The sequence below is a fragment of the Ambystoma mexicanum genome, chromosome 8 (genome assembly GCF_040938575.1).
Source record: "Ambystoma mexicanum isolate Mex_15411 chromosome 8, UKY_AmexF1_1, whole genome shotgun sequence".
Taxonomy (NCBI): domain Eukaryota; kingdom Metazoa; phylum Chordata; class Amphibia; order Caudata; family Ambystomatidae; genus Ambystoma; species Ambystoma mexicanum.
This window is the reverse complement of record NC_090929.1, coordinates 1474807981-1474834938: the sequence shown is the minus strand read 5'-3', so window position 1 is coordinate 1474834938 and position 26958 is coordinate 1474807981. Positions and strand designations below refer to the sequence as shown.

Below are 26958 nucleotides of genomic sequence, written 5' to 3'. Positions count from 1 at the left end.
GGAAAATGCACACTGTCAAACTAATGACCGCTAAAACAAGTGTGCACAATAACATTAACAGCCAATGCTTGCGATGTAAATGTAGATTGACAAGACAACGAACTTCAAACAGCTGACGGAGATTCAACGAAATATTCTGCTGACAAGAATGAGCGCGGCAACAGTGCTGCGGCAGACGTGAAGGCAACTGCCGATAATGCTGACTGAAAAAACGAACACTATGGAATACTGTGATGACAGGGAAGTTACAAGGCTACTACAGAGGGAACAATGGATACTACGGTAAAGGATATTTCAAGAATGGGCTGAGGAAAACTGTGACTGAAACTGGCACCACGGTAAGCGTACACTGCAAGCAGACGACGCGGAGCAGGAGCAGGGAGGGGCTTATATAAGCAGCGAGTGTGAAGCACTAGACCATCACTGTCACTTCCCAGAGGCCCACTAGGCTGCCATTTTAGGTAATGAGGAAGTGTCTTCTGCCATATAGCCTAGACATGTTTTTTCCCTCGTTACAGACCAAGCATAAACCGTGGTCCACGAATTCTTAGAGGCAAATCTAGGGGCATGACCCATGCTCATGACAAACTCTGAGTATTTATGGCATCGCCAGACAAGGAAAACTTACCTTCACGCATGCACGAACGTGTTGCGTCCGTGTCAACTAAGAAGGAATATTCTTTATCCCCTATAACGACATCCACCCTAGGTTCCCGGTGAGGGTCTGGTGTCACTGATAGGATAGAACACATCAAGGCTTCCAGTGAGCTGTCCTAGTCCATATATAGTTTGGGCCCACCGTGTGCTGATGGATTTCCCCCATTCCCAGTGTTTCTTCCCATTCCAGGGTTCACGGTCTGCCCTGCGTTTGTCGTTTGTGACCATTGCAACAGTGGCTGTTGGGACTGCCCTTGTGGAAAACTCCTGGCGCTTGTTTGTTGCACCATGTGGTTCTGTGCAATTCCCTGTTGTACGAAGGTGGGTGGATTTGCCACGCCTGCTCCTATTCCTTGACTGCTCTGCCTTGATTTCTGCATGTGCGCGCTAAATGCCCTGTCATCCCACACAACCAACATACTGGCGGTGGTCTGATCATTTGCCCATTTGACATATCTTGATTGCCATTTTGCATGTTTTGGAAACCTCCTTGATTATTCTGGAAACTTCCCTGATTACTCTGCCATCCTCTTTCTCTAAATCCTCTTCCCCTTGGGTAAAACCCTGTATTGCCCTGATTATTCTGTTGTGGATTATTGACCTGCTGCATGCTCGATTTAAGCTGTGCTAGTTATCACGGCTCACTCGAGCATATTTCGACAATTTCTTCGGCACTAGTTTTGCCTCTTCACCCTTTCGTGCAGCTGCTTTTTAGCGATTTCTTTTTAATTTTGTTTTTTTTTTTTTTTTTTCTTGCAATAGTGTGTGATGGTCAGCTGTATTTCTGACCAAGGTTTAGCCTAGATTCCTACCAATTTCTTGAGCTGTTTCTGTACCGGCACTGGCAGCCCTTGGCACAATATATGGTAGAACACAGGTATAGATTTCCCCCAAGATTCATGAGTCTCGAGTACCCATGCGTCTTGAAAAATCTGTATGTAAATCAACAGATTCTCCGACTCCTTCAATTTACATGTCATTATAGCTCCCATATCAGAAGTGGTTGGGTAAAGCAATCGTAGTGCCTTCCATACCGCATCTCTGCAATTGTTGAATGGAGTTACGTCATGTGCAGTATTCATTCTGGTCACACCAGGTTAACCTGCCCGTGTCCACACATCGTCTGCTCTCTCACCAAGTATTGCGATTAGGAGACCCTTGATATCACCTATAGTAGACGTGTTTCCTCCTGTCATCTTTTCTAACTCGTGTATCCATTTTCCAGCTCCCGATGCCAGCATTGGAAGCTTCTTTTTACAAATTTTCTCGATCCATGTGTGCCCATGGAATACATTGTGGTCCCGCCCCCCTTTATCGAGTAACGGAAATTGGGATGTATAGCTCTCTTCTCTTTGTTCTGTGTATTGCAGGGGTAATGTTCCTGCATCGTCGCCTGCTTTGCAATGTCCTAAGCCTGCTCACATAGGGCGATGGAGACACCCCCCTCTGACCGTGAGATACTGCTTCCTGTCGGTCTGACTGTGTGGCTGACTCTGATGCCCTCGGTGCAGACTCGCTAGTATCTGACCATCATATCCCCTTCTCCCTTGGGGGGAGTCTTTCATTCCTTCTCTCTTACTCCTTTTCCTTGCGCTCCTCCCTTTCTGCGTCTGACATTCTGTGCCCTATTCATGCAACTTCTTGTGTCTTCTTTATTCCTACTTATTACTAGTCTATCCCAGGGATAGTTCTCTATTCCCACTACTTCGGGAGACATCCTCAGTGTCGTAACGTTGAGTGATCTCTAGGCACTCGTCTTACCCCTCCGCTTGGGGTATTTGTTCTAACCCCATTTCATCATATATTCTATCGATTGTTTCTCTGATGCTTCTGGTGTCGAAGTCCTCCTCAATATTTTCTCTAGACGTGCCTGGTACTGAATCGTACGCAGGGAAGAATTCTTCTATATCTTCCCAATCTACTACTGGCTCAGGCTTCTTAACCTCTCTCCAGATATTCAAGATTGCATGCTTTGTCTTTGCTTACGTTCTACATCGTCATCGAATTCTCTGCGCTTCCTCGCCTCTTCGGTGACCCTATCTTCTTCCTTTTTCTTTGTGTTTCTACATTAATCTGCCCTTTTGGATTTCCTCATCACTTTGTCTCTTTATTCTTTTCTCCCGGATCCTCTGCTCTTCCTCTAACTTACGCTGCTCCTGTCTGTCTTGATCATTGGCTGCTTTGTTTGCGATCAAGCTGTCTTTCTTGCTCTTCGCGATATAACTGTTCTCGTCTCGGTCTATCCTTTTTCCTTATTCTTTCGTCTCTCAATTCTTTCTCTTTTCTCCGAACATTATCTAGCCTCTCCTTTTGTTTCGCATCATCAATGCCTTTGCCATTGAGTTTCAATATAATTTGCCCTCCCATCCATTCGTCTTTTGCAAATGCCATCTCATTAGTTCTATCTTCGCTTACTTTCCATCTTTTATCTTCTCTCTCCTTATCGAGAGATGCACTTGTCCGTGCCTGGTCCCTTCTCTCATCATCGCGTCTCTCCTTGTCCCTTGGGACTGTGGAGGCGATATCCTTATCCTTTTCTCTCCCTTGATTTTCGTCACTAATTTGCGTAGGTGACTCGTATGCCAGGTTACTATACCCTGTAGCTGCTTTGAGTTCTCTCAGCGGATATAACCACTAGTCTTTATTTTCTTCAATCTTCGTTTCTGATGGGGCGGGTGGCGCGATGGGCGTCTCACCCCCCTCTGTGCATACATTAAGTATCCAATCTATTGACGGCTCCTCTCCCTTTTCTTGTTCATACATTTTCCAAAGCTCTAGAACAGCTAGGGGTTCAACTTTTTGCCTGTGGCGTGCAAATATGTCATGTGTTGCAAAACAGCTTTAGATAAGGACCCGCCCAGTGGCCATGACATAAACATCTTGTGGGTGGTTCCTTTAACCCACTCTGTACTGTATTTTTTTCAGTTTAGGTGCATGTTTCGGCACCTGTTTGCACAGGTGTGCTAATGGAGTTATGTACTCCATGTTTAAATAGGTTTCCTTTCTCCTTATATAACACTTGTCAAAGCTTCACATGACATGAGCAATTGCCACAATATGAGCGAGCACCAATCACTACAAGCTCCAATCCAGATTTTTCTCCCCCAGAATTTTATATCTCCTATTTTATACAAAAAACATCAATTCGTATACTATAATATCTCAATTATTCAATCGCGTAAAATTTAAGTTGGTTCTTCTAAAGAAAATGTTCAATTTATGACATCACAACAAACATGTAAGATAGACGTTTAACAGACTAGACGAACACCAGCTGGTCACATGTATCTCTGCCTCTAAAGTTACCCCACATGGAGTTTAAACGTATCCCTTTCGCGGGGCCTTTAATCGCTGTGGTAGTCTATTCGTTCGCCTTTATTTAGGACTCTGGATACACCTTTCTTCCAGCCGCTATATTCGCATAGGAATAAGGCGAATCCTCTCTCCTCTGGTTCACATGTTTCCTCTCGGGGACCCTCGGCATCGCCGCTTTTGTCACTGGATACTTCGGCTTTTCTCCCGCTCAGCTGCCCGTAGGAATGGGAAGGGGTTACATGGGGAAGCACAGGTCCCTTCAGACCTAGTTCTGCAGGTTCTTTCTTTAAACTACCACTCTACGGGGAGCTTCAGTCTACTCAGCCGAATGGCAAAGGACTTGTGATATTGCTGAAGACCTAGAGCTACTTTGTCGACTGTCAATGGGTGTCTTATTCTAATTGATAACCATCAATCTCTGTTACCAAGTGTGCTCCAGACCCCCAGCTGGCCCATAGAGCCGAGGTTTGCTCAGAACTACTTTAAGACAAGGTAGCTGCACCCATGAGATGGATGGGGCTGCAGATTTATTACTCCCAACACCAATCAATAAGGACAACTCAATGGTTTGGCAAAGGGAGTCCGTTTAATGACAAGTACAAAAAACAGAGTTCTGGATATCAGCAGTGATGCGATCGTCCTTCTCGCTTCAACTCCAACGAACTTCATACAATTTGTAACATTCATACTCAAAACTCGTCATCATTGATGTGTAACACTCAAAAGTTAACATGCAATTCAATTGGTTAGGAAAAGGTAACTTTACTATAGGTACTATATCTGTATATGGTAACAGAGTGAGGGGATTGGGTAAACACTGTCAGGTGGGCGTCTAAGCCCTTCCTTAAAAAATGACTACTGTAGACGTCACTAAAAGTAAGACGTCCCATTGGTTCTACTAACTATAGGACCCTAGATTATTTGGTCCATTGTGATTGGGTTGGCACCAACCCCATGCATACTTTTTCTACTTTGCTTAGCAGCACAGAGAATGGTCGACCAGTTGCCCGTTTGTAACCATAATCGGAGGAAGGCCGGTTAACTATCAATCATTACTTCAGTAGCCATGTGTCAATTATTTCACTGTTTGGCCTCGAAACTGCATCTTCTGTCTGGAAAAGTTCTGATATCTGCCAAGCGTAGGTGTTAACCCTTGCTTCTTCTTGCTCGGCTGGTCACGTGATTGAATTTGTCTCTTTCCTCTCAATTTGTGTATTTGATTTTCGTTTCACCTGCCTTCACCTTCTTATCTCGACCTTTATGGGGCAGGATATTCTGTTCTTAGTTTCAATTAAATGTAGCTACTGTTCGCCTCGTCTGTTGGTATGACCTTGGCTTTCCTGGCACGAGTTGCCTCTGCTGAGTTTCGATTTAGCAGTCTCCTTGTTTTTGCTAAATATGAAGCTTTCTTGGGTGGCCTTTAGTAATGTGGGTTGATTCTGCTTCTTGTGCAAAGTAGAAATATACTTATAATACTGTACTTGTTTGAGGTACATTATGTATAATGGCGTTTGCCGCACTACTCTTCTACTAAGCATAGCAAGCCAAACTGTTTTCTTAGCTTTCTTGCGATTCCAAGCATATTTACAGGTGTAAATTGGTTGAATATGATAATGTTAAAGGACATTTGTTCCGCGTACTATCGCCACCGAAGTGGTCCCCTGGCGGCTCTGAAAAAGGGAAGGAGATGGGGTGGGTTAGAGGGAATAAGCTGGAAAAGTGCAAGAGAGTAGTGATGTGCTGTTGGCAGCCTCAGCCTGGTGGGAGCTGGAAAAGTGCAAGAGAGTAGTGATGTGCTGTTGGCAGCCTCAGCCTGGTGGGAGCTGGAAAAGTGCAAGAGAGTAGTGATGTGCTGTTGGCAGCCTCAGCCCCGTGGGTCCGTTGGCTGGGCTTGGGGTGTCTTACGGTCCGTAGCTGTCGTGTGCTTTTGAGCAAGTCTGTGTGGTTTGTATTGTTGTTGTATTGTGAAGTTTGTGTGGATTGCTGCATTTTAGGCTTGTGGTTGTGTTTGGTTAGAGTTTGAGAGGTGTATGCAGAGGAATGGAATTGTTGGTTAGTTGGCATTGCTGTCCATGGCAATTATGGGATTCCATCTAGGTGCGGTACATGCTGACATTAACATTTCTATCCAAATGCAACGCGAGCTAAAGTTTAAAATTCTAAGTGTGGTGCATGTTAAGAATAACATTTCTATCTAGATGCGGTGCAAGCTAATGTTAAGAATCCTGAGTGTGGCACATGCTAACAGTCCCATTTCTATCTAGATGCGATGCAAGCTAAAGTTTAGTTCCCTACATGTATGGCACTGGCATATGCATCACAAGGCAACATTTACAATCCATTTAAAGTGGTCACAAATCTTCCTAAGTATGTATTATTGAAGTCTATGGCAGTCTGCGCTATGGAAGGTAAGGTAGAGTGACAGGGCTGTCGACGGCGTGTCAGATACTTGACCGACAAGCCCACAATTAAAGACATAGCTGTAACTGTTCCCTGACCCACTTGGCCTACCATACGAAAGCCATACCCTTGGTAGCCTTAATTACTCCACACTGCCGATCACTGCGTGTGCAGCTGAAATTCACCTCATTCTTTATCTTGCTGAATACTAGTGCACCCAGGAAAAAATCCCATTTACAGGCCTGTGCTGCCCATTATCTTGGCACACATGGCCAAACTACGCAAATTAAGGTAACCTTAACCATGGCTACCTTTCTACCTCTAATCAATACCACACCCACTAAGTTTCTACCTGCTATCCACCTTGGCAGGACTTCACCGAATTTCAAACTAGGAAAATTAGCAATTGCCCCCTCACACAGACACAAAGGATCCGACTTTTTGCCTCCCGGCCGACACCAAACTAACTGTGTCCGGTAAAAATCTAGGATCCCCGGCTAAAGAATAGCTGGCATTTTAACACTGACTGCAAAACATACTACTGTGCCAAGACCACACATAACTGGACTAAAAGCAAAAGCAATCATATCTTCACTGGCAATCAACCTACCACATCCACCCCAGATGCACCACATACCTAAGGAGCCCTTATCAATGCATCAAATACTGCCGATCTCGTCCAACCACCTTGACTTACTAGCAATCACAGAAACCTGGATACATTCAGCAACAGGCCCCAGCCCCTTCTCTAGCTATACCCGAAAACTACACTATCCTCAGCCTTCATTGCTAAACGTCAACTAAACCTCGGGGAATTCACCAACGAACCAGTTTCCTCAGGAGAACTTAAAGTCAAACTCCCAATCAGCTGCATGCACTATATTGATACATCTCCTGTACAGACCCCCTGGCCCACTTCATTTGAGGAAGATATCGCATCTCACTTGGAACACCAAATCCGGCTCCCAAATCATGGTGTTGGGAGACCTTCGCCTAGGCCTTAATTATGCCAAGGATGATAACGCAACAGCCTTAGCTAACAATCTCAGAGCTAGGTTTTTCACACCGCATCACCAACCTAATACACTGTAAAGGCAGAACTCTGGACTGGCTAGCAGACCTAAACAGACACCAACATCCTCTCTAATTCTCCATGGGCCTGGGCCAATCACCGTGATCTAGTTTACCATCCACAATAGCCAGCACCTAAGTCCTAGTACCTCCACCTCCTACCAGAAATAGCTATCACAGTGGAGAAATGACTGCCTCTACTTCAGCCTATCGCCAATAAATTCAAGCTCAAAAATAAGGACCAGTTCGCTTGTGGTGCTGTATAACCACACCCTACTTCAGGCACTAGAAAATTGATCCTCTGAAAATGCACCAAGACACTAACTCGCCATAAGTGGTTCACTTACGCTGCTCCAAAAGAATCTGAAGCAAACTGGAGAAAAAAAAAAGAAAAAAAAAACAGACCAGAAGAAAAAGTTCATAACGGTCTCCAACAAATACAAGGCAACCATCCTAAAAACTGTGACGACAGAATTCAAAATGCCAACTCTGGCTCTGAAGAGCTATTCACCATCCCCAGGAAGTTTGCTTATAGCTTAAACTTCTTTGCATTTCCACATCGTCTTTTCACTTTAAGCTCACAATATCCTTATTCATGGTGTTTCGTCTCTACGCATCAATCTCTGGTTGTCATTTTTTCTATCTGCAAGCCAGTCCAGGCCCTCGTGACGTCACCATTCATCTTCCATCAAAGCCTTCTTGGTTTCTTCAGGGACTGTACTCAGACGATCTTCATTTCGTTTCATTTGTTGATAAGGTTTTCTTAATGGATACTTTACTGTCCATGGTTTTCTGGGTATCAGTACTTCAATAGGTGCTGTTCTTCTATTAGGTACTGGGCAAAGCCCTACTGCGGCTCTGCTGGTTTATTTGCTCGTCATACGTCACATATCTCGGTGTGAACATTCCTGGAACTTCAAAATGGACGATGGGAGTGCAGGTTTTATTTGGGACCTCCTCTACACTCGCCCTGTGCACCACGCAGTACAAATTGCGGGACATCCAGCACCTTTGTGCCCCCATTGGCATCACCCCCTCCCCCCCCCCCTCCTCCTAACCATCCCCTGCCCTCTGCCAGGAACACACTAATCTGCCACCTTGTGATGGATTTCAGAGTTCTAATGGTGGGCACCTGGTAGTTCAAATATAGTGACCAGTATCATGGGGGCACTGGGGCCCTAAATCTGAATGGGGCTGTTTTGGCAGCTCAGGACCTCTGCCCTTGCTCCTAGGAGATTGTCCTTGAGGGATAGGCGCAGCCCTACTCGCTCTTGGCTATTCACGTTCCTTTATAGTTGCCTGCTGCGTGATACAATGAGATAGTTCTAACTATTCAGTGTGAAGGCCTGTCAGTCCGCTGCCTGAGCTGGGGATGGGAAAGTGTATTGTTGTTGAAGTACCAGAGGCTGATGGCACTCCTAAAGATAAGCCTTGGTGTACTGACATACAAAATGCCCTGGCGAATAAAACTGCCTCCCTGCAACTCAAAATTGCCAACAAGAAAGCCTCATTGCTCCTACCTGAGTAGCAACCCCCCACCAGTCACTCCGGTCAGTACCACCCCACCTTTCAGATTTAAGAAAATCATACTCTCCTTTAAAACCTTCAAACTGCAAAGGAGACAGCTGCACAGCCCAAATTGTAAAGGATGCAGCTAGAGATCTAGCCCCTTTCATCTCGAAGATCATTAATGCCTCCTTCAAGACCAACTCGGTGCCCAATAATCTCAAAGAATCATGGGTACTCCCACTGCTCAAAAAACAAACATTAGATCCCTCCATCCCGACCAACTACAGACCAGTCACCACAGTCCCTTTCTTACTTAAAATTATCGATACAGTAGCCTACCTACAAATACAGGACTACCTGGAAGCTAACCTTCTATTAGGATCATGCCAATCTGGTTTCTGCCCTCTCCATGGCACGGAAACAGCCTTAATAGACCTTAAGACACAAATTGACGAGTTGAAAGATAACGGGAAATCAGTGCTACTCCTCAGCGTTTGACCTGGTGGATCATGCAGTCTTATGCAACCACCTTAGGTCGGCTGCCCATTTCTCAAGTGATGCCATAACTTGGGTTCAGTCCTTCCTAGCCAACCGTACAATGAGTCTTCTCCCAGTCAGCCTCTTCCGACCCTATACAAATTTCATGTGGCGTACCTCAGGGATCATGTGTTTCACCTACCATGTATAACATCTTTACTAAGCCACTGTTTGACAAGTTGGATAGACTGGGCGTCACCTACACTAACTATGCAGATGACGCCCAGATCCTCATTCCCTTTTCGGGCAACTTTCTGGAGGACTCTGCATTAGTAAACAAGATATACCTCCTCGTTCAGGCATGGATGGCATCCCACGGCCTCTGCCTGAACGACAACAAAACGGAGTTACTGATCCTAGGTTCAGAGACAGCCCTTAAACTTAACCCCAGCTATGCCTCCTTCAACATTGACAATAACATCAAGGTGATGCCCGTAGTTAACTTTATGCTTCTACCTCGACTCTGCACTAGAAGCAAGTCAACTCACTAGCATCCACAACAGCCTACACCTGCAAACTGATCCGAGCCTGTAGACCATTTATCTTTGATACTAGTTGCATCACCTTGGCCAATGCACTCATGATATCCAGATTGGACTATTATAGTGCCTTGTACGCGGGAGCTAATAAGTACATTACTGACAAATTGCAAAGACTTCAAAACAATGCCCTTGGAGCAGCTTTAAACCTCCCCATTAGAGATCACATTTCCACATTTAGAAGAGATGTCCACTGGCTTAAGATTAATGACCGGATCCTCCTTAAAACACTCTCACTCACGTCTAAATGCCTGAACAACATGGCTCCACCATATTTCGTAGAAAGAATAAACAAGAGACTTACCTCCGGCCCCATGAGATCTGCCAATGCCTACACCTTAGAGATCCCTAGATTTAAACGTACCACTGCTGGCGGCTCTAGCTTCCCGGTTATAGCCGCACAATCCTGGAATGCACTCTCCTTAGATCTCAGAACGGATCAACCTTACTCCAGATTTAGACGGAAAGTCCTCACCTGGATACGTACAAATGACGCCTAACCTGTCTTGTCCCTCACGTGTAGTGTGACTGCACCTTCTACCTAATGCCGGTTAGGACTTGCCCTTCTCATCTGTATCTGTGACTAATGCATCACTTGACTGCAATCTTGTAATACCATATGCGACCACCATTCTCTGTACATATTAATGTGGGAGTAATTCTGAATATTTCCTGTATTTATGTAACCTACTTATTATGTAACTAAGCTTCAAGTCTACTTGTCTTTTTGCGCCCAGCTACCTAAGGGTTTGGTGCGCTTGATCAAATAAACAAACACCGACTTTCCAAAAACGCACACTCCTACACCTACTGGTTCCACAACCCCTTACAAGGAGTCAGACAAGCACCATTGAGATGCCCATCAAAGCCTCACCACAGGGACTAAACGCCCTAAGAAGCCCACTGATGGCACATAGTTTGTCTGTGCCATCCACTACTACCCCCAACTACAAATGCAACCTGCTTACCACCCATAATGCAACGCACCATGCCCCATTGACAAGCCAAAGCATGAAGCTGCTCTCGCTCCTGGGATGTGTGTTTTTTGGCCAGGTGCAAATCACTTCGCCATGTTGAAGTAATTTTAGAATTTGTATAAGGTGACACCGCTTTATGTAGTATCTCTGTGACTTGTTAGCCAGATAGGGTCAGGAAGACAGCATGTGTGCCCGGTCTCCCCCATCTTAGAGAATTGTGGCTGTGGCACCTTGAACTTTTATGAATTAATCATAATAATGTTATTAGATGCATATTTAAATTCTCCTCATCAATATATGTTTGTATGTGGTTTGTTTTACTCAGTGAAACGTAGGACTCATGCCTGAGCAATAAAATTTAAAAAAACTTTTTTATATTAAATGAAAACTCTAGTGCACTGTGTATTACATTCTGTGTGGTGATGTGAATAACCTACGGAGTGGGACCCAGTATGAGTTAAGACTGGGTCACTAAATTTGTATTTGCTTTTGAATGGTCCATCCGGGGGACACCCCTTAGTGTGTTGATCCTGTTACTCATTTGTCCCCTGTATGCCTTTGAGTACTCATCCCTTGTGTGGCAAGCACTCGCTCACACCAGCATTGTCAAATGCTCACAACCACTCAATTGCAAACATGTACCCGACCCACACCACACAACACATCCCACCACATTCACTGTCCTGCAAATCCTCCCCTAACATTTACCCCAAATGTACACCCCCTTCCCATTTACACCTCAAAATCACCTCCCCCTTATTGCCCTGCTAGTGCCTTTGCGCACACTGTAATTTTCTCCACCTGCACCAACTTCACACTGTACTCCTCCATCTACAAGCACACCTACCACAGAACCCTCTTTACCTGCCATTCAACCACGTACCCACATTAGGCCTGCGCCACCTAACGCACCTTGTGATGCTAGCCAATACAAGACACAGACTACTCGCACAGAAACACCCCAGTTGCTCGACACACCTGCCTGCACACAATAAAAGGCTACTAATTTGACTCCTTCACATACCACTGCACAACCATACTTTGTCAACACTCTCAACCCACAACTCAGTTACAATCCCAACACACATCCTTCTTTGCTCCACCCCTGCTCTGGATTGGCACTTCAAGGCTCACTTGCCAACCTATCCCCCCTACACTTTCAAACACTACATTCAATATACATACGCACACCGCCCTGAATTCACATACTCCGCAAAAGTCCATACCCAAACACCCACTCAGCATCCACCCTACCACACACCAATCACACCACATTGCACACTTACCCACCCTCTCACAACCATCTAATGCCACCACACTTGCATCCCTAGGCACCACTAGACTCCTATGACTCAGATCACGCTCTACACCACCCCACCACCTACACTTCCGCACCCCAGCCACACACCCCTCAACCATCTAAAACCCTCCCCCACCCCTCACTAAGCCCCTAGCATGTGCCCTCCTTAACACCCATTTGATCTGCGCACATGCCACAGATATCCACTACCTACTACTACACAACCTTGGCCTGCTCGCCATCACAGAGACCTGGCTACACAAAGCAGCTGGACCCTAACTATCCCTTGCCATCCCCCCACTACTCCATACTCCTCACCGACCAGCCAACCACAGTGGTGGAGTCGCCATCTCCAAAACCTCCCTCAGACAACCCCGCCCCCGCCCGCCCAGACCCCTCTCACTGGATACGAAATCCTACTCGCCAGGATCAACCCTAGCCCTCAAACCACGACGAACATCCTACTCATCTACTGCCAGCCCAACATCTCTGGCACACCAAACTCTGACATACCGCTACTCTTTGCTCCCTTCCTGAAACCCAATATCAAATTCCTGCTCCTTAGTGACTTCAATCTTGAATTCGCTGACCCAGCCGATCACCTGGCCTTGGCACTTGCATCAACGCTCCAAGAGATTAACGTCATACAAGTCTTCTTAAGGAGTCATTAGAGACCCTGGTCCCATGGATCACCAAACTGGTTAACGTCGCCTTTGATGAGGGTCTCGTGCCGGACCTGCTTAAGTCGGCATGGATCACTCCTCTACTGAAAAAAGGCCTAGACCCAGCCAACAATGACAATTACCGACCCATAACTAACGTGCCCTATGTTCTCAAGATACTTGATAAACTGGCCTACTTACAGCTACAGGCCCATGTTGAAAAATACGATATCTTGGGCACCCGTCAGTCGGGATATAGGGCTCGTCATGGAACTGAGACAGCTATGCTTGATCTCAAATCTACACTTGCTAGCATAGCTGACAAAAACCAAGCTGCTCTGCTCATGCTATTGGACCTCTCCGCTGCCTTTGACCTAGTCGATCACAGCTTACTAGTGTCAAGGCTCGGAGAGGTCGCCAACTGCTCTGCAATTGCATCCAAATGGATCGCCTCCTTTCTGGGTCCCAGAATGGTAAGGGTCTGCGTGGGTGATAAAACAATCTTCCCCTATTTCTCAGACATGTGGCGTCCCTCAGGGCTCCTGTCTGGCGCCGCTTCTCTTCAACCTTTACATCCGGCCCCTTCTCGATCTTTTGAACAAACTAGGAGTGCAATATACAAACTACGCCGATGACACTCAGGTTGTTATTCAGTTGAGTGGCTCATACAGTAGTGACTCTGCAACCATTAACCGAATATATAAAGCCATACAAGATTGGATGGCTTGTAATTCCCTGGCCCTTAATGATAAAAAGACTGAACTCCTTATTGTGGCATCTAAAAACACTCGGACAAAACTGGATCCTAACTACGCCTCTTTTCATATTGCCAACAACACCATCACAGTTCAAAAGAAAGTCAAGACCTTGGGAGTAGTTCTTGATGAGGTACTCTCCATGAAACCCCATATTTCCAGCATAAAATCTAGTTGTATTATAAACAAGAGAATCAGATATATTCGACCATTCATATCGGAAGAGAACTGTGCTCTATTGTCCACTGAATTGATAAATTCAAGATTGGACTATTGTAACAGCCTCCTTGCGGGCACCACAGCCTCTAATATTCAATCCTTACAAGTGGCACAGAACAATGCCGTGCGTAACATCTTCAATTAGTCACGTCGCACACACCTCTACTTTTAGGAAAAGACTCCACTGGCTACCCGTTAAGCATAACGCATAAGATGCTTACTACGACCCATAAATGCCTCAGTTTTAGCAGCCCAATCTGTCATCCCGTATAGGCATCAAACCCAACGTGAGGAACCTTCGTTCTTCTTTGGCGGTCACTCTCAATTATCCCAAATTCAGGACGGCCAAATTTGGAGGCACAACACTGGATGCTCAGGGTCCCCTTTTGTGGAACACACTTCCAGCAGGTATACGGCAGATCCAGAGCTACACCGCGTTCAAACGTGCCGTCAAGACTCTTTTTCAACTTGGAATAATGTCCTGACCCATTTCTCCTTTTCCACTGTCTTGCGTGTCCTCGTCTTGTTTTGTTCTATGTGCGCCCTGAGGCCCACGGGCATGTTGGCGCGTTACAAAAATTAAAATAAATAAATAAGTGATCCAGGTACCCACCCACATCAAAAGGCTGCACGCTTGACTGGATCCTATCCCTAGTCAGACCATTCCCTGATCCTATGCTCCCTAGACCTCCATGTCCCCACCGAAAAACCCACTACCACCTACCAACCCATCACCACTAGACCCACAAAAAAAGCTTACTAAGGAACTCTTAGAACCCACCATTCGGACCTCCCTCGGAACATGCCCTAATAGCAACCCACAGACCATTCTCTCAGTTTATAACACTGCCTTGCACCACACATTGGATCGTCACGCCCCTCTCAAAACTAGCACTTGGAAAAAAGACCACCACCACAACTGGTTCACCGAAGACCTAGCTAATCTAAGCAAAACTAAGCATTCTAAAGAACATATCTGGCAGAAAAACCCTCCCCCCAGCAACAAAGATGCCTTCAGCATCTGCGCCAACTCGTCTCATCAACACCAAAGCCATCATCTACAATACCTGCATCTTAGGCACTCAGTCTAACACAAAAGAGCTCTTCAAAATCCTAAAAGAACTACTAACCCCAATCCCACCCGTCTCAACTTTTCTCAAATACAAAGTCTGGTGCACGTTGGTACAATCCACCCTAGCCAACAAAATACTGAACCTTAGAGATAATACCATCCTCAAGAAAGCACAGAACCCTCAAGCCGAACCCTTCTATCCTACATCCTCCCCACCCGCACCCTCCATTCCCCACCTTCCAATTCACCCCATCACCATTGCAGAAACAATTACCATCATCCAACACTTCAAAGCCTCCAACTGCACTAGTGACCTCTGCCCCACACACATTATCAAACTCTGTCCCGAGCCCCTGGCCGTCACCATTACTAAATGTATCAAGGCCTCCTTCAGCACCTACACCATATCCACCTCCATCAAAGAAATTTGGGTCAAACCGCTACTGAAAAAACCTTCCCTTGATCCCACTCTCCCCACCAACTACCGCCCCATCACTACAGTCCCATTCCTCTTTAAAATCCTTGACTGCACTGCCTACCTATAACTCGAAACTCGGTCTACGTCAATCCGACTTTAGACCAAGACCTAGCATGGAATCCGCCTTCCTCGATCTCAAGATACAACTTAACCTCATTCGCGACAAAGGAGAACTCGCCATTCTCATGCTACTTGACCTTTCGGCGGCCTTCGATCTCGTAGACAACGATATCCTCTGCCCCTGCCTCACCATCTCCTTCAACTTTTCCCAAGAAGCAGCCAAATGGGCTAAATCCTTCCTGAGCAACCGAACCTCTAGGGTCTTCGCCAGCACAGAAGCAGCAGACCCATCCCAGTTCCCTGTGGTGTTGCACAGGGAGCCTGCGTCTCACCCATGTTCTACAACACATACACTAAGGACCCATTTGATTGCCTTGACAACCTCAATAACCCAACACCCAGATCCTCCTCAAACTATCTGGTACCTATGGCCACAACTGCGCAAACATCAATAACATCATACAGGCATGGATGGCAAACCACCACCTATGCCTAAATGATAGAACTGAGCTACTCATTGTCTGATTCCCCCCCCCCCCCCGCCACCTCAAACATCTTGATTCCTTGATTCTGCCTACTCCTCCATCGACAGAAACGGCATCCCTGTCTCCCCTCATGTGAAAACACTGAGTCTACCTAGATGCAGAACTCAACCTGAACAAACGCGTGAAGGCAATGACCTCTTCTGCTGCATACTCAACCAAACTCCTCAATCTCTAGAAAATTCCTCACCCCTAGCAACTGCCTCACTCTTGCTAGAGCAACAGTTGGTAGCAAACTTGACTACTGCAATGACGTTTTAGCAGGGACCAAAAATGATCTCAAACTATAACTCGCACAGAACAATGCCCTCAGAGCAGTTTGGGGCCCTCAAACCCTCAGAGCACATCTCCCAAATCAGAAGCGAAGCCCACTGGCTTCCCATCAAAGCACGTATTGACTTTAAAATACTCTCCACCACTCACCGCTGCCTCTACAACATAGCCCCCCCCCCTATCTCACGCACCGCATCTCCAAGAAACCCCATCCACAAACCTTAAGTTCAACTTCCTCATCTCACTTACTATATATAGATTCAACAGAAAACAATCAGGGGGCTCCTGCTTCACTGTCATCACGCCCACACTATGGAACATGCTCCCTCCCACCATCGGGAACAAACCTTCCTACCTTGCATTTCGCAAACAAGTCAAAACTAGACTTTTTAACAAATATGCATGATTACCTATGTACCTACTGTTGACTGGACTGTACTGGAACTACCTAATGTTTTACTGTATGTGATCTAATGCTGTGATACCTTTGGGTCCTGGGCGTCTCTAAAGCACTGGTCTCACCTATTGAAGACTGGGGTCGATGTTAAATCTGTGCTGCCCTGGCTTAGTCCTAGAGTGCTCTTTTTGACACATTCCCAAGAACAGGGAAGCTTGTTACGGTTAGAGGCCTGGCGACCTGTGCGCATGCTTGACCTGTTTGAAGAGGCCATGCTGAGGCTAGGGTAGTGCTGGGACTGGAACAGCCTGACAAAAGCACCGGGCTGTGGTGTCAGATTGTCTCCGGTCAAAGAGGATAACTTTTTTCGAGAGCCCATGGGTTGTGAACTAGAATTTGCAGCAGATATGTCTGTTTTCCCAAAGCATAAATCCTGTTCTCTTCTCAGTGTCCCAAACAATCGAGGGAGGAATACAGTGTTGGCAGAACAGTGGGACGGGGATCTTGATACTCTGCTAGATAGAGCAGACATTTATGCGTACATCTCATTGGTAAAAGATGTCTCGTACAATATAGGAAACCTGGAAATATAATTTAAACTCATCTATACAGAATGGTTGCAATGAAATAATCTGCATTCCCCCAAATTACTGGAGAGGGTGCGGGGGAACGTTGGGATACTTATTTTGGTCCTGCCCTATTATCCACAGGTTCTGGTTAACGGTTAATGAAAAGCTGAGTAAAATCCCTGCGGCATCCCTGATGCCGAGACCTACATCTATGTTTGGGGTGGATGTGGAAGACTGTCACAATGATGCTAATGTGGTTGGGTTTTTGCAGATTATTGTTGCAGCTCACAAAGCCATCCTTCTCAAATGGAAGTTTCTTGAGGGACCGAATAAGCATATGTGGGCATGACCGGCAAGCATATGTGAACCGCTGAGGGTCGGACAAAGCGGTGCTTGTGTGTGAATTGTTTGAACAGTACATTTAGTCCTCTGAATGTTGAATTGGCAAAGCCAAATGAGAATAAATACCCAACGAGCTGTGTTGGGAACGGAGTTCCACCCCTTTGCATTCTGTATATAGGATGGATAATATGGACAGACTTGGATCGACGTGGAGCTCTGAACAGTGAAGTGACTGCCCACCTGTTTGTTGCATTTTCTTTCTCTTCTCTTACATTGGCAGTCTTTCTTGAATAAAAACGATTTCAAATAACAAAATTATTTTTATGATACCAGTACCCACAATATGCCAGCTTTGCCACTGTAAAACACACTTCCATGATGCCTGTGCTCACAATGTATACCAGCACTACCTCTAAAAGAAATATTCCTGATGCTTGTGGCCAACAATACATACATGCATGTATTGTCCTGTAAAAACATGTTCACGCTGGCTGTGCTCAATATATACCAGGATTGGCAGTTAAAAGGATGTCTTGTAGCGTGTGCTAAATGTGAGAATTGTCATTGTAAATACTTTCATGGTGCCTTTGCTGCACCTTCTCTCTCTGTCCCAGTGTTGGGGAGAATTCTAAGAAATGTGTTAATTCCCTCCACCTTAGAGACCACCAGCAACTTTGCTGGATTTTGAGGACTTTTTTAACCTGGAGAGAGACCCTTTTTTTCCCCACTCATGTATTTTAATGTGATTTTGTACACTGTTTCTTTTGGTTATGGAGTCTGACAAACTCCCTAGTCATCATCTTTTACATTGTCACACAGCACTTTCAGTGCAGTGGCACAGGGAAGTCTTTCATATTTCCCAAAGGTTTAACTACCTTCTCTGGTAATAAACTAAGGTTTCCCAGAGTAGTAAAGTGAAATTGACTTTACTTGCATTTGTAGCTTTCTAGATCCAGCACACACTATCTTATAATAGGGTGCTGGAGGGGCTACCTAGTATCCCCTTTGTCTAGCTTCTCATGTAACATTTTTTGTTACCGTTATAACTACCATGATGTGCACTTACAGCGGGCTGCACCCGCAGCTGCAGTAAAGCACCCAAGGGTGCCATTTTTGTCAAAATGGCCTGGTCGTCTTCTTACGCCATTTCTTTGTGGAAAGGTCCTTCTTGAGATTTACTCTGAGCGCCAAACCAGGTTTGGTCCCATTGTTCGCTTTGGCGGGATTCACGAGTGAAGCCCGCCTCTGGCTCCAGGGTGTCTGGGGTAGGCAGGAAGTGAGGGAGGTGCCCGAAATTCCCTGTGCTTAGTCTCCTAGGAGATTCAAATGCACTCTGTGGTGATTGGCCGGCTGACTGTCCGGCAAGGACAGCCACCCTGCTGGGTGATTGACAGATAGGCTGGAAAGAATGGGAGAGAACTGAATTAAAGACTAGTCTTTTGGCCTGGAAGGCAGGCTACCATTGGACGAAGTAACCGAAGAAGAACTTGAAGAGGACGCCTGCTGCAACTCCTGGACCGTTGGTTTGCCCAGTGAAGCCCTGCTGCTGTGCTGAAACTCCAAATTCGTATTAACAGAGAAGCCCCTGCAAGGACGACTTCTCCCCTTGAGTTGGTGGGACCAATCAACTCCAAAGTAAGCCACCTGGACATCCATCTGGGATCTGGTTGAATTTCCACAGAGTTGCTGCTGGAAACTGTAGAGTGAGGAACACCAGTTTGTGTGTTGCTTTTAAGTTGGCCAAGAGCTCCAGGAAGATCCTCCAGACTCGCAGGACTGACCGAGCCTGAGCCCCCTCAACAGAGAGCGGGACCCCAGAAGCAAGGAAAGTCCATCTCGACAGCCAGGAACCGCGGTGTTGCGATTTGCGGTAGACGCAAGGAGCTGAAACACTGAACAGCCACTGAAAGTGAAGTTTGCTGGTTGCAAGTTTTGACCGTCCCAGTTCAGTGTAGGAGTCCCCGCCCCCCCCCCCCCCCCTGACGTCCTCCCTCTTGTCCCCACGACTGAGGCCCAGGAACAGTGAGACCTGAAGAGCTGCACAGAAACAGGAGTCATCTGCTGCATCTTTTCTTAAGGTACTATACAAAGTCTAAGAGAACGTACATCTTGCTGTAGAGTTTCTTGCATCTTCTACTACTCACAAGTCTAAACAGCTTGTGGCCCTACATTTGATTCTTCTTTTCTTCAAAGACTTCTAAAACCATTGTGCAAAGACTTTCCACTTAATTACAAAGAAGTGCTTCAACTCACGTAGACTTTTGACTTTTGCCTTAGCCTCTTCCACTGAATGACTTATTGGGGGACCTGAAAGTATATGCCTGCTAAAGAATATTTGTGGTTTCTTGTTTGTTCTAAATCTTTTCCTTTCTTTGACTTATTACTATATGATTCTAAATGCAACAGTGATATATTAATGTCCCCAGCACCCTAGCAATTAAAGTCACCTGAGGGTGTAGGTAGTGGCTGTGGGCCATCCCAAAAGGGTATCTACTGATTTAGAGATATTATGTGTATATCATGAAGTGTATTTGAGTGTTACTGTTATATTGCTCCCTTCTGAAGGCGGCTTATGCTAACTGACTGATAAATTGATAATTGTTTATTCAAGAAACCTTGAGTGTAGGAGTTTATTACTTGTAACTGTAAATCTCTGTGTAACTCCAATACAGCTCACATTGACCCCTCTTGAGATAAGCCTGGATGCTCAACACGCTACCAAAACTGTGTAGTACAAGCTTATACCAAAGGTTGGGTTTCCTATACCTGTAGTCAGAATTGTTTGTAGTGTTCCCAGAGAGTACTGCATACAAACTTTGCTTAACGCCCTGTATGCGTGCCTGCAAGCACAGGCACTCACTGAGGCTCATTTAATTTGTTTTTCCCATGTAACCATTTTTCCCACCTGGTCTCCGCTTGGATATGGCACCAGCCTTCAGATAGTTCCTCTACTTTGCTGTAAAATGAGAATAGTCTGTGATTGACACTTTCTCTCCCATACAAGTCACTCCTTCACAGGACCCATAGAAAGAAATGAGGTGTTCCTGTGGGCTCCCAGCAATATCTAATGCATTGAGGGACAGAGGTCCCTCTAGGCAACTATCTGGGACTCTGCCTTGTCTCTGAGTTAGTATGACCTCAGCCCCTTCAGGCACTATGGGAATTGAATTCTGTGTTGTGTACACCGCTGCTGACTTGGGGTGCTGGTGTTGACACAATCTGTGACTGACTGTGCATAATAGGAGGGGGCCTGCCCCAACACCACCAATGTATCGGCAACTACTGATGGCAATGCATGTGGAAACAGGGGATGCTAACTTTACCAATGTTCACTTTGTTAGAGAGTTTTACTAAAGTACACCTAAAGTAGGACTGTGGAAGACACTCCTTTTTAACCTACAGTTCTCCATCTCGGGCCTTAACTACCCTAAAGTTTTGGTAGCTATGGCTGAGCAGACAGGCTCATTTTAGAGGATCGAAGGGCTGTAGAAGAGTACAAAGACTTTTGAGCACACAACAGTCGAGACATTTACACACTTATAGCTCTATAAAATATATTCGTATTTATTACACATACTAGGCAATGTTAAGTTCACTTTTCGAATTCAGGTAAGTAAGGGAAAATGCTATACATAAATACAGTAGGACTTTTGCAGTAGTAATTTAATTCAGTGGTAAACCTCAAGTTGGAATGCAGGTCCGGGAAAGAGTTTCTCTAGGTTAGCAAAAGTATTCATCAACCAGCAATCACAGAATGATAATACTGTTAAGTAAACTAACTTTGCACACACGTGTAGAATAGTTGGAACCAATTCATGGTAACTAAAGCACTTGGCAAATAATACTTGGAAGGAATTAACTAACTATAGCTATGTTCTACAAAGAGTCTCACTACCTTAAGCATGAAGAAGCTGCACAACGGAGCTTCCACGATGCAGCAGACCTGGTCACGGGATTCGTGTTCGGGCAGACTGAAGAAGGGACACTGGGTGGATCTTTGCAGCAGCAAAGAATTCTCAGACACTCGTCAAAGAATTATTTGCGGTTCTGTGCTTTTGACTCCCTTTTCAAAGCACCAGCAAAGAACGTTTACAGCCGGTCGACTTGGCTTGCTCCTCAGCCCAGCCTTTGGATGCGGGGGGACTTCAAGGAGCAGAATCTTGCCTCTAAAAGTCCGGAATGAGTCAACCAAAGTTTCGGGAGGATTTGGTCTTCGGGAGGCGATGCACTTCACAGTGGAAGGTCACAGTGAAGGTCACAGCTCGTCATGGGATGGCTTGAAAATGCAGGCAGTCTTCATACTGGTTGGTCCCACAATTCTAAGGTAGGAAGTCGTCTGGATTGGAGCCTCCCTGTTGCTTGGAAAAGAGAGCTGGAGCAGCAGCAGTTTATCGGATGGCTCTGGTGGTCTCTCGAGGTAGCTACAGACGTCATTCTCTTCGCAATGGACCTGCCAGTGGTTGACTCTGGCTTCAGCATCAAGACCCCTCGCCTTTTATGCTGGAACCCAGCCATTCAACATGCATGGTGTTAGTCAAACCTGGGACAGCCAGGTAGAACTGGATCTCAGCATGCACACTGCAGGACAAAGACCAGTGGCGTTTGAGTTATTCCAGCCACACTGGTGCCTTCAGGCGGGCTTCACAAATGGATTCCGGTGAAGACAAGACGCATCGGGATCTCCCCCCACCAAGCACGGCAGAAGGACCAAGAAAGAACAAACTATCGTCTGTTGGCAAAAAAAGATCTGAACCATCTTGGCTCAATGGTTTCCCATGTGACCCCTACCGCAGCTACAAATGCAGCCTCTGTTGTAAGTTTCAAAAATTGGTAGAAAAAGTAGCTTCTGCCACCAGCCACTCGGATGGATTTATTACTGTAACTTAAAAGTTACAGGGGAAAGGGGGGGGGGGGGGGGGGGAGTGTCCCGTCAGCACTCAACATAAGTTGGGGAGTGATGGTCTCACAAGAAAAGTGTAGGTACGATAAATGTACCCTGCTATCGTTGGGAACAGTAGTTCTCGCAAGGAATAAAAATAAAGCCAAAGAGGGAAGCTCAAGGAGCTTCCAGTAGCACTGCACTTAAGGTCCTGTGCGCTCTAATAGGAAATTACAGATGCTCTAGTAAAAGGTGGCGGAAAGTGACCTATCAAAAAGAACCCAAAACGTGTGCCCAGAGTACAAAACAAGAATGGGCAAGTGTGGAAAAGCATTCCCACTCACACGAGTCAGAAAAAAAACAAAGTCCAGCAAATAGTACTGGGGGACTCACTAGCTGAGGAGAATATCACACACAAGGGGATATAAATATGAACACAAATATTTTCTTCTATGTTACCTAGACAAAAGTAAATGCAAACTAAAGCTTACCACATACACCCCTTCAGCAGGAAGGACCACATTGTGGGATTGGGGTTGTTACTGAATAAAAATAAAAATGGTGTGTATAATTGGGTATTGGTACTTTGTGTTTGCCACCATATTGCCTCCACTGACACCATCCTCTCTTTTCAGATGCTGATCTCAGTATAGAACAGACTGCTTGGGGCGACAGTGGAGTTTATTATTGCTCTGTGTTTTCTGCTCAGGATCTTTCAGGCAATAATGAAGCCTATGCCGAACTAATTGTATTGGGTAAGATGTGAAAGTTATGTATTATTTTGTATCTTTCATCTTACTGCTCTTTTATGACATGATGGCCTTTCTTTTGCTGAACAAAATTCCTGCAGATCTATAAAAGCAGAACAGGAGCATTCCTTGGTAAATGTGGCCTGATGATTGTCCGGACAGTTGCCTTGAAGTAGTTGTGTACTTGATAATGTTGGAACATATTCAGGCTTGAGCAGCCCTACAGATAAGGGGTGTATTGGCCACTTTTACTCTCTAAAAATAGGCAACTAATCCCAAAAATAAAAATGGGGACTAAAAATACTTGTAACAAATGTGAAACTGACACATTTCACCTTCTGCCCCTGCTTTCACTCACACAGCTCCATGGATATGTTTGGACTAGTGCACGCAGTACCACAGGAATAAATTGCTATTACTGCCTGATCAGAAGTAAACCTGTATCTTATTCTGTATGAACACCTTGGAACAAATAAATTATTACAAAAACATTTCCATTTCCCAGTTAAAACATTTTTACTTGCTTTTAAAATGCTCCCATTGTTAATTGGACTCCCTAAAAACGAATTTTTCTCCCAACTTAAAAAAAAAATAGGGAGTAAAATGCATGCACTTCAAAATCCTATGTGGAGCACTGGGCTTCAGTGTGTCTGGTTTTTTTGCATAATGTTGCAAAGCTCTAAATTTGGCTTCTTGAAGTTTTTATTGTTTAGGTAGTGATAGTCCATATAATGTGTATGCAGCTTTACTTGTTGGAAGACTATTAGATGGCTGCTCTGTACATTGTATGACCTCTCTGCTGTGGCAAAGGTAGATATTGCAAGGTCTTTGGTGCCCCTTAATTAGAAAAAGCTACACTAACACTACAAATATATGCCCAGGCCTATGCAGGATGTCGGGTATCCTACTTCTCCAGTTTGTATTCTCTGTAAATTGGCTAGTCAGCCTGCAGAAGGTTACTGAATAAGTGAAGATGTAACTTCTGAAAGCTCTGTGCTATAGATGAATACTTTACCTCACCACAGCACTTCAGTCGTATGTAGGAAGGGTACTGCAGCTTACCTTTACCTTTTGTCTGATGCAACATGAAGTGAGTACTAGAAAAACAAGCATTAAAGCCAATACGTTTAACTTTATTATGCCACTTTCAGCCTCCCATGTCCCAACTGCATCCATCATGCTGCCGCATTACATAAACCAATATTGCAATCGCATGCCAAATGCATCCTCAATTGCCAAAAATGCTCTGCTGCTCTGGAGCTACGTCAGCGCTTTAAACAAATTGTTAATATATACTAGATATCCATATGTGCCCATCTACGTGCCCAGGACAGGGTGTTGGTTAGGAATAAGTCTTGATGCATGTTGATGCCCCATACAATGGTGCGAAGTGACCTTCAAGCTCCCGGGTCTCATATGACTGCGTTCATTCTGTACCGTGATGCAAAATCTTAATGCACAAATGGGTATGTCGGCATATTAAAATAGCCTCGGTTCAGACCACATTTCTAGAAAGGTTATTCAGAACGATTTGTCAGTTCAGAGCTCATTATGAGCAAAGTCGTGACGGTCTAGAAGAATACATGAGGTGGAGAAGGGACGAGAGAAGTTAATGTTCTGAGGGAGAGGAGAGAGATTGCTGTATTACTACTGAAAAAGCAAACTTTGAGTCAGGCAAGGTCACACTGGTAATTTCTTTTTTTTAATTGAAATGTGGGAGGGGGCAGAAATCTAAACTGGAGCCTGCGGTGCACAGCTGTGATCTGAGGTGTTACTTATGAAGCATTGATCTCTCAAATAATTGTGAACGATTGTAGAGTTGGAGGTCTAGCACATTTCTCAGAATGTACGCTTGCCTAATTATTACTTTTTGCAATAAGTGTTCATAGTGCATTGTCCCTTGAGGACTACAAATTCCATAAAGCACTGTGCCTCATTTGTCAAAGAAGACCCACACCAAGTCATTTTCCCCTGCCCAAGTGCAGGAGTTGCAGCAAGACTAAATATACCACATTGGAGTGGACATGTCCTATGACTACATGCCGCATAATGCTTTTTGTGTGTCCATGCGCATTCAAGCATTATAACCTTATTAGATATCTAATTCGAGCAAGGACTTGATTCTGGCCAAATAGCTAGCATGTATGAAATCATTTCCTTCATTGACCATAAATAACTGAAGTCAAAGTTTCGAACAATGGTGGTCTTAATCTTGACAATGTTGCAAGTGTCTACAGTCAATTTACAATAATGCTCCAGACTTGTACAACGTTGCAATTATCTGTTTTTATTTTGCCAATGGTCTACATTCAATTGGCCACAATCAATCAGCCAACATTTTTCAAACATAGAACCCCAGTTTGCCACCCACAGAGTCCCAAGGTTACAATCCATACATTTTCAATCCAAGATCTGAGCAATACGAGTCTACTTTTATCATGGTTGACACCACTGCTCCAAGATCTCAATATTGAATCTGACACATTAGCAACCACCAAATGAAAATAAAAATTTCTGCCCGTCAGAGTGCGAATTGTATTGATATGTGCCATAACGCAGTAATCATAGATATATACACAAACAGATGGACACAACATGCCATAATAAAAGAGAACACTTGAAAACGATATAGTTTATGTAAAGTGATGATGGATGATAGAATCATCATGAAGCTGGCAAAGGTGGAAATGTAGAGCAAGAAAGGGTTTGCTCTCAAACTGCGCACACACATATAATAAGCAAATGCAAATTAAATGAGTGGTTTAATCAGAACTGGTGCAGCCTGACACGTGTTTCGAGCTTCCCGCTCTTCTACTGAGGCTTAATCTTGGCTAGTGTGTATTTTGAATACAAAGGTAGAAGTTGAGTAATCTGACAAGGTTAGGCGTGGGCTCCCATTATTTTGCAGTTGCACGAATGAATTTTCAGTAAATTATTATCTTGCAGTACGTTATCTTGCAGTACGTTCACTGCTATGTGTCTGAACTCTTCAGCAGGTGGTGTCTACCCCAGATCGCAAAAGCTACCAATGCGAAGTTCGGGAAGTTTGCTAGCACGTACCCTCAGTAGAGGACTCTGAGGGACACGTTCCCATGAGACGGGCACTCCCTGCACGCCTTCCCTCCAATTGTGGTCCTACGTGCTATCAACCCACTTAGACATTGCCATTGCAGGATGATCAATCTGGTACCCGGACCTGCTCCATCTGTCGGTGGCTCAGTCTACCTTCTCTCCCTGCACCACGACCCAGCATCGGTCGGCTTCATGGTCTGGCTCCTGCAGCCCTAGAGTTCGGGCACTATGCCCTGCATCCAGGAGTGCAAGAAGACCCTGGCCAATGCCAGTGCTTCCTCTGTTGTCTTGTTACGGCCACAAGATTACGTCTCCTGTGGGGTGACAAGTCTGCAGCTCCTCCCGTACCTGCTTTCACTGGCTAAGGCTGACGTGGCTGCATCAAAAGTCATTTAGCTGCCATATGGCACTACACCTGGGCTCCAGGCAAGCCCTCCCTGTGGTCGAACAGGCTCAACAAGGAGTTTCTCAAAGATCTCTTCTGGCCTTTTCCATCAGTGAAAGCTTAGCATGGTTTTTACAAAGCTCATGGGGCCTCCTTTTGAGCCAATGCATCAGGCCCCTTGGAATTTTCTTTCACAGAA

General features: G+C 45.2%; 1 protein-coding gene across 3 annotated transcripts in view; it reads left to right on the top strand.

Annotated features, from left to right (window-relative positions):
• Nucleotides 1-26958, top strand: part of LSR (lipolysis stimulated lipoprotein receptor) — a 624987-nt gene that overhangs the window by 143507 nt on the left and 454522 nt on the right. For all 3 annotated transcript variants that reach the window (XM_069611646.1, XM_069611644.1, XM_069611645.1), the window contains exon 3: nucleotides 23189-23308. In XM_069611646.1, coding sequence (XP_069467747.1) covers nucleotides 23189-23308 — 120 coding nt within the window. The remainder of the gene's footprint in view (nucleotides 1-23188; nucleotides 23309-26958) is intronic.